The sequence below is a fragment of the Leucoraja erinacea genome, chromosome 17 (assembly GCF_028641065.1).
Source record: "Leucoraja erinacea ecotype New England chromosome 17, Leri_hhj_1, whole genome shotgun sequence".
NCBI classification, from domain to species: Eukaryota; Metazoa; Chordata; class Chondrichthyes; order Rajiformes; family Rajidae; genus Leucoraja; species Leucoraja erinaceus.
Window position 1 is genome coordinate 18,572,321 of NC_073393.1, and position 15,811 is coordinate 18,588,131.

The 15,811-nt window shown below is 44.3% G+C and overlaps 1 protein-coding gene across 2 annotated transcripts in view; it reads right to left on the bottom strand.

Moving 5' to 3' along the window:
• Window positions 1-15,811, bottom strand: part of LOC129705231 (L-fucose kinase) — a 139,248-nt gene that overhangs the window by 26,140 nt on the left and 97,297 nt on the right. For both annotated transcript variants that reach the window (XM_055648713.1, XM_055648712.1), the window contains exons 7-8: window positions 3,542-3,639; window positions 1,325-1,405 (exon numbers count right to left, since the gene is read on the bottom strand). In XM_055648713.1, the coding sequence (XP_055504688.1) occupies window positions 1,325-1,405; window positions 3,542-3,639 (179 nt within the window). The remainder of the gene's footprint in view (window positions 1-1,324; window positions 1,406-3,541; window positions 3,640-15,811) is intronic.

Here is a 15,811-nt window from a genome sequence, read left to right on the forward strand (position 1 = left end):
AAGGGACCTGACGGGCAAGGTTTTCCACACAGAGGCTGGTGTGTATATTGAACAAGCTGCCCGAGGAAACCGTAAAGGCAAGTACAATTACAATGTTTAAAAAACATTTGGACAAGTACATGGATAGAAAAGGAAAACACAGGCAATGAGACAAGCTTGGATTGACATCTTGGATAAGTTTGGCAAAAAGGACCATTTCCATGTTGTACAATTATTTGACTCTAAAGAACATCTTTTAGTCGTAAGATGGCGCAGGTGTTTCACACGGGTATTATATGCCTCCTACTATATTAAGTGTTTTGGACACACACCCCTGGTTTTGGAGGAGACAACATATCATCAATGATGGAGCAATGGAGGTAATTGACAGGCAATAAACCAAAATGAGAGCTCAGAGATCCAGACTACAGCCTGGATAAAGTTCCAGAAAGAGGACGTGGTGTAGGAGCTGGAGGAGGTTAGTAGAGATAGGGAGGGCGCAGTATTTGGAGGAGGTTACTGAGAGAAAATGGGTATAGGAGCTGGAATAAATTACAATATAGGAAGTTGTGTAGGGCTCCAGGAGGCCACAAAGAAAGGAAAAGATGCAGGGGCGATAGGAGGCTACAGAAAGAGGAAAGAATGTAGGTGATGTTGGAGGCTTCTGAGAATTGGCAGGGGCTGCAGGAAGTGACAGTGCAGAGGAAAGTAAGGTCAGAGATGGATTTTAAAAACAAAATTGATTTCAAAATGTAGATTTCTCTGAGAATTACCTCCCAGAAAGTGTGCCATGTAGTTAGGTGATAAATTTGGGTCTGGCTTTGAAACCTCATCATGTTGTACACCTGGATGAGAGACTACTTAGTTTTATAGTTTAGTTTAGTTTAGAAATGCAGCACAGAAACAGGCCCTTCAGCCCAACGGGTCTGCGCCGACCAGCGATCGCCGCACATTAACACTATCCTACACCCACAAGGGACTTTTTTTTACATTAACCTACAAACCTGTACATCTTTGGAATGTGGGAGGAAACTAATGATCTCAGGGAAAACCCACGCAGGTCACGGGGAGAACGTACAAACTCCGTACAGACAGCACCTGTAATCGGGATCGAACACAGGTCTCTGGAGCTGCATTCGTTGTAAGGCAGCAACTTTACTGCTGCGCCACTGTGACTGCCCTACTCTTGCCTTTTGAACCAGTGGCAGGAATAATTATCAGGAGAGGAAGGGAAGAAAAGGCCACATAAAAGATAATGAAAAGTAAGAATTTTTAGAATCAATTTTAACCATCTTAGGCAGAAAGAGAAGGGTGACCAAATAATTAAGAAATTCCTTCTACCCACCAGAGGAACTCTGCCATCTTGTAGTGCACATTTCTTTATTTTCTCTTCTGTCCCTTTGTAGATGATGTCACAGATGTAACCCTGTGAAGAGAAATGCATTCCAATACCACGCATCATGCCACAGGAGATCCTCTGGTACAACCAGCCCCCTCCTTCAGATGCCCAGAGACCATGGGATAACCCACTGTTCGCGCTCCAAAACTGGGCTCCCTTGCTCTAAGAAATTACATGTTCAAGATGTACATATTAAAATGGAATCATAGTCACACAGCATGTAAACAGGATCTTCACCACAACTCATTCATGCCACTGAAGATGTCCATCAAAAATAGGCACATTTACCTGCATTTGGCCCATATCCTTCCCCAAACCTTTCCTATTCATATACCTGTCCTTTAAGTGTTGTTACTATACCTGCCTATCACTTCTTCTGTCAGCTTATTTCATATACCCACCACCATCTGTGTGAAAAAGAAGCTCCTCAGGTTCCTATTAAATCATTCCCATCTCACCTTGAATCTATGCCCTCTCATTCTTGGGTTCGCCAGTCCTGGCAAAAACACCATGCATTTTGCCTTTTGATTTTATACCGTTTGATTTTATACACATCTATAAGATCAACTCTCTCCACACTCCAAGGAATAAAGTCCTAGGTTGCTCAACCTCTTCCTAGAACTCAGTCCCTTGAGTCCTGGCAATACCCTTGTAATTTTTTTCTTCTCTCTTTCCAGATTAAAAGCATCTTTCCTGTAACAGGGTGACAAAACTGAACGCAATACTCAAGTGTGGCCTCACCAACATCTTGTACAACTGCAACATTACATCCCAAATTCTATAAATGCCCTGAATGATGAAGACAGCATGCCAAATGCCTTTTTCACCACTCTGTCTACCAGTGATGCAACTTTCAGGAAACCATGTATTTGTACTCCTTGTCCCTAAGTTCTGAAGGGTACTGAAGGATTCTACAGAAATAAAAGAGGAGCACTGTGGGATGTACAAGCTCAACAGACAAGTATAAAAATAGCAGAAATATTAATAATAATTTGCCAGTGAGACAAACAGCAGAACAGGAATCGACTGCTTAACCCTTGGGCTTGTTCCACTATTTGAAGAGATCATGGATGATCAAATACCATTGACTCTACATGTTTTACCATTCTCTTATACTTTCCATTGACCAATACCTATCAATCGATCCATCAAAATAGATCTAGCATCAGCTGCCGTCTGCAGAAGAAGGTTATAGATTTCTCCCACCAGCTTGCAGAAGTATGTTCGACTCATGAGCATATTGGCTCTAACAATTAGACTATTCTTCCTATTCTAACGAGTCATAGAGTTATAGAGTAATACAGTGTGGAAACAGGCCCTTTGGCCCAACTTGCCCACACCGGCCAACAATGTCCCAGCTACACTAGTCCCACTTGCCTGCGCTTGGTCCATATCCCTCCAAACCTGTCCTATCCATGTACCTTTCTAACTATTTCTTAAACAACGGGATAGTCCCAGCCTCAACTACCTCCTCTGCCAGCTTGTTCCATACACCCACCACCTGTTGTGTGAAAAAGTTACCCCTCAGATTCCTATTAATTTTTTTCCCCACTCACCTTGAACCTCTGTCCTCTGGTCCTCGATTCCCCAACTCTGGGTAAGAGACTCTGTGCATCTGATTCCTCAGCCAATGCCAGACATCTCCCTCTATTTATCTCATTAATTCCCTTTGAAAATATTAATTAAGTCCCTTCTTAACCTTCTCAATTCCATGGAATACAAGCTTCTTTAATCCTTCCTAAAAATTTAACACTTACAATATTATTGTCACTAATATTGGTGTCGTCTGCAGGATGTATACTGTAGTGCTTCAAGACTAAATAGGCTGGAACTGATGGTGTTCTGGTGAGATTAAGAGGGATATGTGGAGGCTCATGTGAAACATAAACACCACCACATGCTCTGTTTTACTGTTGGTGCAACGCTAGTCAATATTTGTTTAAAGTTAAGACACTAATGAGCAGATAAGGTAGAGATTGATCTCAGAGGAGACACAAAATTGAAGATAAGGTGCAGATGCACTATACATTGCCATGTCTAAATTTAATTGCAACGAAATATCAGGCATCACTTACAACGTGTAGTTCCTCCAATTTTGCCTTTTTTCGGCAAGATGAATTCCCAGTAATGATTCATGCAACATTTCATCTTGTGAGTTCTTACCTCCTGATCAATGAGGTAGACACCGTGATTCTTGGCATAACTGACAGTCCCTGGCACAGTCACCACTCTAGCGCCACTGAATCCATTCCAACAAATATCTGGAAAAAGAATCACAGCATCTATGATCTTTAATGTGATGTGTGCGTGGGCTGGCAATCAAGATCAAATCTATTACATTGTGTCTGCTAAAGTTATGAAACACCACCAGGGTATGACACTAAATCAAACCATCTTCCAAGGTTAATTATTTTGATCTGTTGAGTGCCGAGCTCGGTTTGGAAAACAGATGGGCACAACATGTTTCGAGAAAGCAGGAAAATAAGTTAGGTTGAGGGTGTAGGAAGGAACTACAGATGCTTAAACTGAAGAGATTGAGGGGATGACTCTGGAGCAAAAATAAACTGCTGGTTGAATTCAACAGGTCATACTGCAGAGGGTAAGGGAGGGTCAACATTTTCGGACCCAAATTCTTACAGCAGTTTTGTTTTTGCTCCAAATTCTAGTGCCTGCAGTTGCTTGTGTCTATGAAGATGATACCTGTTTGTTGCATAGCATCATGGAGCACCTAAAGCGGGCCATTCAATCCATCTCAATTTTTCATCAATTTTATCTCTTTAAGGACAATAATCTTAGATTCTCCAGATGACTATAACTGTCACCCTACGATAACTGTAAATACCCTTTGGCACCCTCGCTTAGGCCCCCAAATCCTTTTCAAACTAGAAATGGAAGCAATATTGCAGATTTAGCTTTAGTAAGGTGCAATTAGGTACCTCCCTTTGAAATTGGATACTTGACTACCTCATCGGCAGACCACAATCAGTGCAGAAGGGTAACAACATCTCCTCACTGATCATCAACACAGGGGCACCTCAAGCCTGCATGCTTAGCCCCCTGCTCCACTCTCTTTACACCCACGACTATGTGGCTAAGCACAGCTTCAATGCCATCTACCGCCGCATACACTACCACTGCAGCTGGCTGAATCATGGATGGTGAAGTGTCAGCGTACCAGAGATAGAACACTTGGAGTGTGGACAGTGGTGGTGCAACAACAGCCTCTTGCTTAACGTCAACAAGATCAAGTAAATATTGTGGACTTCAGAAAGGGGATGGCAGAAGACCTCACACCAGGATTCATTGGTGGGTTGCTGGTGGAGCAAGTTAGCAGCTTCAATTTCCTGAGTGTGAAGGAAACACCTCATATGTTCTGCCCTGGACCCAGGACTTAGATGTAATCACAAAGAAGATGCACCAGAGCCTCTACTTTCTTAGAGGTTTAAAGGGATTAGGTATGTCTCCGAATACTATAACAATACTGCTTCATATGTACAGTAGAAAGTATTTAGAAAGTATCCTGACTGGTGGCATTATGGCCTGGTACGGCAATTGCAGTGCACAGGAATGCAAGAGTGATGGTCTCAGCAAAGCTAATCAGAGGCACAGACCACCCAAGCAGTGAAAGCATCTACATGAGGTGCTGCCTCAAGAAGGTAGCATCTATCATCAAGGATCTCCATGCCATGCCCTCTTCCCGCTGCTACCATAGGGCAGGAGTTGCAAAAGCCTGAAGTCACATGCCACTGGGTTCAGTCATACTTCAGTCATACTTTCCTACCAAAGTAAGGTTATTCAACCGATCTGCATAACTCGAAATCCCACCTCTGCAATGGAACACTGTGATTCACCTTTTGCAATACAATGGACTTGTTTTCTAATTGTGTATTTTTTCACGTATGTCTTTTTTCCAGTCTTTTTTCTTTTCACTGTCTTGTAGAATTTTTGTGTAACTTATCCTTTTGTGTGCTGCCGGAGTTGAAGTGCCTGTGAGTCTATGTGGAGGCAAGATGTTTGGTGTACCTGTACTTCATGGTTCTTGTGCATATGGCAATAAGCAACTTGACTGGTGGCACTAATGATGTCTGTGCGATCTGGATTACAGCAGGCACACAGCTGGTTATATGTGGGTCCTGGGAGAGATTCACTATCATTGTGTTTGAAAGCGCTGGTCCCTCTCAGGATATTTGTATTTTTCTTTTCACCACTGGCTGTCAGATATTGCACTCACATACATCATAGACATCGGTTCCACACCGTAGGCTCTCATTCCACGACAATGTATTTACATTAATTTCCTCCAGGTCTGGACTTACTTGGAATTGCCCATTGCAATGAAATAACAAGACCAGCAAAGTGGGTGTCTACTGTTAAGGCTCAATAAAAGGGTGTTTAATTATTAGTGTTTGAACAAAAATAATGCAGCAGGGAGCCTCCTCTCACATCCCTTGGTAATTCAAAGGTCACAGATGATCTACGTCAACACCATTTTCCTGCCTTCATCCCATTAATCCATTAATATTCAGAAATCTAACATCATTTTGAATGAAATCTCTGACACAGCTTCCACAGCCCTCTTAGGTAGGGAATTCAATGTTTTTTTATTGTTACCTATGCACAGCACAGTGAAATTTTGGCACCGTTTAAAATGACAAACATCCCCTAGAAAACACAAACAGTCCAAAGTCCAGTCCACACGTTGGAAGTCCTGGAGCGCCCCCGATCTAGGGAGACTGCGAGCACGCAACCCGACATCCCTTCCCTCTGCCGGTCGCCCCTGTGAATTAGGTTCTTTTTTTCTCCATTCTATTTTAGTCCACGCTGTTTGGCACCATCCGAATGGTGAGATCTCTCTGTGTACTTTTGAGGCAATAACAACGTTCTAGATGCTTAACCAGGAGAAACATTCTCCCCAAATCTCCCATACAAAAATAATTTTGGTAATTTCAACAACGTCACCTCTCATTCTCATGTGTTCTCAAGAAGAGGCCTCGCCAACTCAATCCTTTCTATAACAGATCTATATTCCCAGGAACCATTCTAATTAACCCTCACTGTGGTTCCTCTCTGGTTTTCTTTGATGTTAATGGTCTCAGATAATTAACATCATTTATTTCAATCATTCCAGTCTAATCTCTTATGATAGGGTGGTAGAGACACAGCAACTGAGTACTGAAGGCAGTGCCATAATTGTGGCCCATCATTTCTTCTCTCATGATTTTCCAACCTGAATACACAGTCAATTGAGTGGAATCCTCGAGGGAATTTTCAAGCAATAGAATTTGCCCCAGCATTGTGTCACTGGGAGGCGAGCTCCCTTCACTATCATTTGCCGACATCCGCCTGGAGTAACACAGCAGGTCAGGTAGCATCTCTGGAGAGCATGGATAGGTGACGTTTCTGGTCAAGACCCTCCTTCAGACTGATTGTAAGGGGGGGGGGGGGGGGGGGGGGGGGGAAGAAGGCAGGACAACAAAGCATGGCAAGTTATAGGAGGAAACAGGCGAGACTCAGGCAGATGGTTGAAACAAAGACCTGAGATAAAAGCAGAAAGTATGAGGCAGGAATGAAGTTGCGATTTATGAAGCTAGAGGGAAGAAAGTAGCAGGGGGTGATTGCGGGGAGGGGAGAAATAGATGGGAGTCCAGGTGTAGCTCAGCGGATGGGAAGGGTGGTAGAGAAAAGGGGGGGAGAAGGGGAGTGTGCGGAGGAAAGGGGGCGGGGGGAGGGCGTGGGAGGATTAGTTAGAGGTTACCTAAAATTGGAGAATTCACTGTTGGGTTATGAGCTATCCAAACCGAATCGGAGATGCTGCTTCTCCAGTTTGCATGTTGGCTAACTCTGGCAATAGAGGAGGCCCAGGACAGACCAGTCAGTAAGGGCAAGGGAAGGGAGTTAAAATGGTTAGCAACCGGTAGATTCAGTAAGCCTTGGCGGACTGAGCGCAAATGTTCAGCGAAAAGGTTACATCGGTCTTGTCGATGTACAGGAGGCCACATTGGGAATACCGGATGCAGTAGATGTGGACTTGGTCTTTGAACACAATATTACCAATGAAGTAGAGATATGAATATGGATCCCTCGATACTCCAAGCAATTATCCGAGCAAGATGGTCTATAAACAAGGGTATTCCTTTCCCTTCCTCCTTGGGGATCCCTAGACAGGTCTGTTACCTATCTTTTAGCGCAAACATCCAGTGAGACCATCACAGAAGCCCAAGGGGGTAATGTGAGAGAAAAGGCAATGCACCTCAACCAAAGTTTCGGTCAGCTTGCAGTTGGTTTCTGTCAGCAGCCAGCAGTCCACAGAAATCTCAAGTGGCCAAGTAGTCCTTTAAACAGAGCAGTGCAATGAACAGGGCACTGTGAAAACATGGTTCCCTCTCTGTGGTCAACCATTCTTACAAAAAGCAGAACAACCCAGTGTTAATTGCCAATGATCCAAGAAAGCACTTAACTATGGGTGATATTATTCAGTGAGAAATATGCACGAAATGTTAGATGTGTGTTCGCACTTCCTATAATTAGAAATGCCTGCTCAATTTCATGAATTGCATGAATCACATAAAATACCTGTGCTTTCATAAAGCACTTTAACTGCAGAAGACAGAGCAAGTCACCGCAGTTTCTAGTCAAAGTTGTTCATGTATAATTATTCATTAATTTCAAAAATCTGGCTTATTGTGGCGTGATGAAAATGTTCTATAGTGCATCATGTTATATAATGCATTAAAATGTTCTATCACAGGCATTTTATAAAAATCAGTGTTAATGAAAAATAAGAACATCTGGGCACGGCTCCCTATCATCACCATATCACCCAGGATCCGCACCCATGCAGTGTTTACTCGATGTGGTATTTAAAGGTGTGAGACAGAAAACATGGATCAAGATACGATTTACAGAAGCTAATTAACCTAAAACCTTCATGTCTTTGGAATGTGGGGGGAAACTGGAACACCCATAGAAAACCCACACAGTCATAGGGAGAACATACAAACATCCCGGGTCTCTGGCGCTGTAAGGCAGCAGCTGCGCCACTGTGCTGCCCTTATTATTAAAGGGCACTTGCAGAAATTGCATAGAAGCATAGAAAATAGGAGTACCATCCTAAATTAAAGGGATGTAATGTTGAGGCTCTATAAGGCACTGGTAAGGCCCCATTTGGAATATTGCGAGCAAATTTGAGCACAATATCTGAGGAAGGACGTGCTGGCTCTGGAGAGGGTCTTGAGGATTTTACAAGAATGATCCCAGGAAAGAGTAGGTTAACCTATGATGAGCGTTTGTCGGCACTGGACCTGTACTCGCTGGAGTTTAGAAGGATGAAGGGACCCCTCATTAAAACAGACAGAATAGTGAAAGGCTTGGATAGAATGGATGTGGGGAGAATGTTTCAACTTGTGGGAGAGTCTAGGATGAGAGGTCATAGCCTGAGAATTAAAGGACGTTCATTTAGAAAGGAGATAAGCAGAAATTTCTTTGGTCAGAGGGTGGTAAATCTGTTGAATTCTTTGCCACAGAAAGCTGTGGAGGCCGTCAGTGGATATTCTTAAGGCAGAGATAGATAGACACTTGATTAGTACAGGTGTCAAAGGTTATGGGTAGAAGGCAGGAGAATAGGGTTAGGAGGGAGAGATAGATCTGCCATAATTGAATGGCGGAGTGGACTTGATGGGCCAAATGGCCTAATTCTACACTTATCACTTATGACCTTATGATTTCTCATCTCAGTGTTACGTGTCTTAACCAAAATCTTGTGATCAAGACCTCTGGTTCTAGTCACCTCGTCTCGGAGAAACCTTTACCTGTGTTCAGCCTGTCAAACTGTTTCAGAATCATGTATGCTGCAATGTAATCCCTTCTCATTCTTATACTGTAAATGCATGTTTATACAAGCCTAGAAATCCAATCGCTCCTCATTCAACAGTCCAAGTATCTCAGGGATCAGTCAAGTGAACCTTAACTGCACTCCCTCTGACAAATGTATGTATTCTTAGGTAAGGAGACTGAACTAGAGCACAATATTCCAGGAGTGGCTCACAGAGGTCGTTCTATCCAGATGTCCAGCAAAACATCCTTACTCCTGCTCTCAAACTCTCCTGACCAATCGCCACCTACTACCCTAAGGAAGTCCTATTTATTCCCATTCTTTGTTTCCTGTGTGCCAAATAATGTCAATCCTTGCCCATATATTACCCCCAATTCAGGGATGGGAGATTGCAACCTTCATTATTTATCCATTTAATTGGAATTCTTAGAAATAGCATATGGTATGATTAACAGGGGATGTGAGGATTAGTGATTTGAATTTCCAGAAGGCATTTGATAAAAACATTGATGTAATCATAAAGTAAGCTCATCAACATCTGTACTTTCCCGTGGTTTAAAGAGGTTTGGGTTGTCACTGAATACAAACTTCTCGACGGACAGCAAACTGACTAGTTGCATCATGGCCTGAATGCCCAAGAATAAAAGAGACTGCAGAAAGTAGTGGACAGTATTGACCTCACCAAGGCAAAGTGAGCAATAGCCTCCAGAAGGCAGATAATATCGTCAAAGATCCACAAGATTCCAGCCATCCTCTCATCCTGCTACCACCATAGAACAAAAGTACAAGAATTTGAGAACCATTACCTCCAGAAACAGAACCTTCCCAGCAACCATCAGGCTCTTGAATTACACTGCACAATTCTAAGAACAACCAACAAACTACAACAGATTTTTTTATCGGTTGTACTACATGGACTATTGTAGTCAGGTTCCTAGCATAACTGATCATTAATTGTACTGTATTATAGTTTATTGTATATTATTTATGGCTTTGTTGCATGTGTATAGCTCAGCATGCAAGAATTTAATCGTTCAATTCCAGTGCATATAACAATTAAACTCTCTGACTCTTGAGTTATCTTATGAGCAAATGGGTGGGCAGGCTAGGTTTGTTTGCACAGGAAGAGGTGACATGATTGAAACATGTGATCCCGAGGTGCTAACGTGTGTGTGTGGCCAAGAGTCTTTAGAACTCTCTCGTTCATCTCCTTCAAAGTATAGTGAAGTTTTTTTTTTTGTTTTTTTTTAAATATTTTATTTTATTAGAAGTACAGTCATATGGCACCAAAGTGCCTAATATATATTTTCATAATACATTTTATGTACAACTTCTTTTTTTTTTTGTTACATTGAAAAAAGATGAGAATAAGAAAAAGAAGTTAGATAGTAAAGGATAGAAAGATGTGAAATATATAGTGTGTGAAGAAAGAAAACGAGTAAATGAAGAAAGTTGAGAGAGAAAATAGAGAAAAGAAAATAAAATAAAAAAGAAAAGGAGATCATTATTTATAATCTTGACCATAATAGTGAAGTATTTTTAAGGCTGAAATAGGAAAGGAAAGATTACTGGAGTGGATGGACACATGGAGTAGATATTACAAATCAGCCATTATTTTATTACATGAGCAGCCTCCTGGTCTTATTTCATTTGTTCTCATGTATGTATGTTGACTATCACTTATATAACTAACTGAATCTGAGATATAAGGCTGGAAGGAGACAAAGGAGTCATTCAGACTCAGGGCTGCAATTTTGCTTAAAATGGCGGGAAGTCATCTGCACTGAGAAATGGCTCAGTAGGTTTTGCACAGCTTAGAGAGGGAAAATGAATAGGTTTATCAAATTGCATTTTCATTATATTTTTAAATAACCGTCTAATCGTTTTCTGTAACCGTGCAAACTCCATACGATTCATTAGTCTGTTATCCATATAAACCATTCACTGATTGTACATTATCTTTTAAAGAGGATTTTAATAAGCTCTTGGCAGATGGGAACAGAATATACATTGTTCTCCCAAGTATAGTTTAACATAGATGTTACATAAATTTAACATTATCTCACGTCCTTTTCCTCAACAAATCAACCTCAACATTCTTTATGGTCTCTTCAACAGGCATTGCCACTTTTAGTCATTTCTCTCCTCAGGAGTTCTTAGAACTCTGCTTCTTTCTCAGATTTAATGTTATTGTTAAGCCAATGAATAATGGCTTATTTAAGTCTCCTACCAAGATGAATAGACACATGGCTGCACTGAATTTTATTCACAGTTTACCCATAATGAGTTTTGCCATTTAAGATTTTAATAATTTTCACCAAGTCAGTGAACACTGCCAACGGCAGGATCTTGGCAGCAGGACCCTCGGAAATGGGTCTTGGGAGCGCAGATACCTCCTCAACAGAAAGCTGATGGTATGATCCAAATCCCAGGGATAATAGATTCAGAGTCATACATTGTGGAAACAGGCACTTCAGCCCAAGTTGCCCACACTGACCCATATGCCCCGTCTATAGGTGAGTGGTGGAATCAGATGGGTGCAGGATTCGGTTGAGGGAGTGTGAGAAGAATGAGATGGCATTAGCAATAGATTAGTGCAAATGGGTGGTTGATGGTTGGCATAGACTCAGTGGGTTAAGGGCCTGTTCCTGTGGTGTGTCCCTACAACCATCAGGCTGTACAACAACAAATAAGCTATGAGCTCTGAATTGCAAAAGGCTATACTATTATTGCACTATCTTTGTTATTCATTGAACTTTATTTATTTATTTACATATTTTCTCTCTTCCCCTGTTATGTACTATGTTTTACATATTCACATATTCTGTTGTGCTGCAGCAAGTAAGAATTTCAATGTCCCATCCGGGACATATGACAATAAAACAATTGACTCTTAAAAAGCTGTCCTTATAACACACGATCATGCTCTCCACTCCTGCTGTTTAGTTCCATAAATAGGAGAGGGGATTTGAAATTACGACATCAGTTTAACACCAAGAATGCATTTCTATTTCAAGCATTCCTTGAATAAATGTCAGGATCAATACCACAGAATATCTGTAATCTGCAAATTGATGGCTCCTCAGGCATCCAAAAACATTAAAAGAATAGGTGTTGACACAGTTTAAAGTCCCACTCAGCCAAGAAACCAACCTGCAGTTTTGCATTGTCTCCTATTCATTTGCTGGCTCAATGCCATGCAGATAACAATTTATACAGAGCATATCATGCAAAATAAATAGAGTGATCCTGCCATACATGCGTTAAACAACTGGTCTTCTTTGGCAGTTGTAGTCGTAGAAGAGGAGAATTAAAACTCCACTAGAAAGACTGAAAGCCAACACCTTGGACCACCCTGCATCATCCCCACTGATACGTGAACACCAGCGCAGCCATGCAGGTCCCAAGTGTCAGCTTCAGTTCGATGGCCAAACACTTGTGTGAATCCATACATCCAGCCTGGCACTAGGGCGCAGGACTGAGAAAGAACTGCACTATCAGAGGTGCCTTCTTTCAAATGAAGCCTTCATCCAAGACACTAATCTGGCCTTTGTGAGGGCATTAAACATTTTCTGGCACCAATTTGAAGAACAGTAATGTTGTTTGCTGTGGCGTTTTGATCAATCTTTTTCACTGAATGAATATTACAGGTGCACAACCTTTTATCCGAAAGTGTTTCAGAGGGAACTGCAGATGCTGGAGAATCGAAGGTTACACAAAAAAGCAGGAGAAACTCAGCGGGTGCAGCAGCATCTATGGAGCGAAGGAAATAGGCAAAGTTTCGGGCCGAAACCCTTCTTCAGACCGAAAGCCTTGGGACCAGACACTTTTCGTAATTCAGAATTTTTCGGCTTTCGGAATGGAAGATTTTTAGCGTAGATTTTAACGGCTGGCTCAGTGGTAGAGTGCTTGGCTCATATCCGCAAGGTCGCGAGTTTGCGCCTAGATCCCGGCAGTTACTCGAACGCGAGTTTGAGTCTTCAGTGTAGTTTTTTCTTGCAGAATAGGAGAGAATAGGGAGGGTTAGGCTGGGATCATTCTCTGCGAGATAATGTTAGTGCGGGAGACAAGTGTAGGCGAGGTGTACTGACTGTGTGGGCAGAACTTTGGAAGTGATTGCCCACCATTCTCAAAAGCCGCTGTGTCTCCCTGTCCCTCCAACTCCAGAGGAATCCGCTGCCCGATGGGCCGCTACGGCGACGTGGCAGTTCGCCCACAGCCCGAGCTGCGCCCCCTCATCCGCAACCCGGGTTCCTCTGGAGTTGGAGCGGGGCTGGGCTAGAGTTGTTGCTGGCTGTGAGTCTCTGGGATCTCCGTGCTTGCAGTGGGCCTGGGGGTCGGTGTCCCGATGAGGGGGCGCAGCTCGGGCTGTGGGCGAACTGCCACTTGTCGCTGTAGCGGCGCATCGGGGAGCGGCTTCTGGTGGTCCTGACGTCTCTCAGCTCCTGTCCAGGGGGATGGCCGGAGACGTCAGGACCAACAGGAACCCGCTCCCCGATGGGCCGCTACAGCGACAAGTGGCAGTTCGCCCACAGCCCGAGCTGCGGCCCCTCATCCGCAACCCGGGTTCCTCTGGAGTTGGAGCGGGGCTGGGCTAGAGTTGCTGCTGGCTGTGAGTCTCTGGGATCTCCGTGCTTGCAGTCGGTGTCCCGTTGGTCCTGACGTCTCCGGTCACCCCTCTGGACTGGAGCTGAGACTGGGAACTGTACCGCCCTTGCCCCCTCCCTCTGCAACTGCAAACAACTCCACAGTTCCCAGTCTCAGCTCCTGTACAGGGGGTGGCCGGAGACGTCACAGCCCGAGCATCCGCAACCTCAAGACCAAGACGCACCTTTCACACCATCAGCTTCGGTCCCTACGGGGAGCGTGTTCCTCTGGAATTGGAACGGGGCTGGACTGCCGCTGGCTGTGGGTCTCTGGGATCTCCGTGCTTGCAGTGGGCCTGGGGGCCGGTGTCCCGTTGGTCCTGACGTCTCCGGTGACTGGCACTAGCTCCGACGTGAAGACAGTGCAAAACCCCCGCGCCGGTGCAATGGGCGGGGAGCTGGAGAGGGGAGGGAAGGGGTCACACACATGGCCAGGAAGCAGAGGGGTGTAGGTGGGGTGAAACTGAAGGGAGCGACAATTTGCTGCTGCCTGCCCGCTGAGTTAAAAAGTTCTCATGCAAGACTCACGATACACTGTGTATCGTGAGTCTACCGTGGGAACTTTTTAACTCAGCGGGCAGGCAGCAGCAGATTGTCAATTATTAACCCTCCCGCGCAATATACCCTCACCTTCTCTTTTATGAATGGGGATTTAGTTCCCCTTTCTTCGAGGACCGACCGGAGGTTCCGCTGTCACCTCTGCGGGCCGCCCTCGGTGAACGTTTTCAAGGAACTTTCTTCAAGGACTGAAAAAATGTCCGCTATTCGGAGGTTTTCGTTATTTAGATATGCCATTTATTGTCACTATACATGTACAGTGAAACTGAAAGCTGCTCGTACTCAGTGCATACATACAATTTTACACAAAAAACAAGAAACAGAAAAACAAAACAGAAGGGAGATGGGGGGGGGGGGAATAGGTGCACAAATTCTACGGCGCTACATACATATATACATATATACAGATGGAAGTCCGTGTTGGGCGGTGTAGTCAGTGCATGTGTGGATTTGAATTTATGGTAGATATAATTCTCGGGAAGCAGCTATTCCTGAGTCCCTGGATTTGATGCACGTATAGCGCCTTCCAGAGGGCAGCAGGTCGAACAGTCCAAACGCAGGATGGGAGCTGTCTTTGGTGATCTTCTTTGACCTGCTAAGGCAGCGGGAGGTGTAGATGTCCATCAGGGAGGGGAGAGGGCAACCAATGATCCTCTGCGCTGTCCTGGTTACCCTCTGAAGCCTCTCCCTGTCTGCCATGGTGCAGCTGCCATACCATGCTGTAATGCAGTATGTCAGCAGGCTCTCGATGGACGAGCGGTAGAAGGTCAGCAGCAGGTTAGAGTCTAGGTTGTGCTTCCTGAGGACCCTCAGGAAGTGCAGCCGCTGCTGAGCCTTCTTGATGACCGCTGTCGTGTTGTCCGTCCAGGAGATGTCAGCCGCGATATGGACGCCGAGAAACCGGAAGGTGTTGACCCTCTCCACACACTCGCCGTTAATGTGTAGGGGGACTAAGTCGGTGCTGTGCCTCCTGAAGTCGACAATGAGCTCTTTTGTTTTCCTGGTGTTCAGAGCCAGATTGTTTTCTGAGCACCAGGTTGTCAACTTCAGGACTTCCTCTCTGTAGGCTGCCTCGTCTCCCTTTGAAATAAGTCCGACCACAGTAGTGTCGTCAGCAAATTTGACGATGCGGTTGTTGTTGTGGGCCGGACTACAGTCGTAGGTGTAGAGACAGTATAAGAGGGGGCTTAGCACACAGCCCTGTGGGGAACCGGTACTCAACCTGCGGGTGGAGGAGAGGTGGGGGCCAAGTCTCACAGTCTGGGGCCGGTTTGTGAGGAAATCCTTAATCCAGGCACATGTGACAGTGGGGAGGCCGAGAGTGACCAGTTTGCCAATGAGGATGTCCGGGATGATTGTGTTAAAGGCTGAACTAAAATCCACAAAGAGCATCCGGAC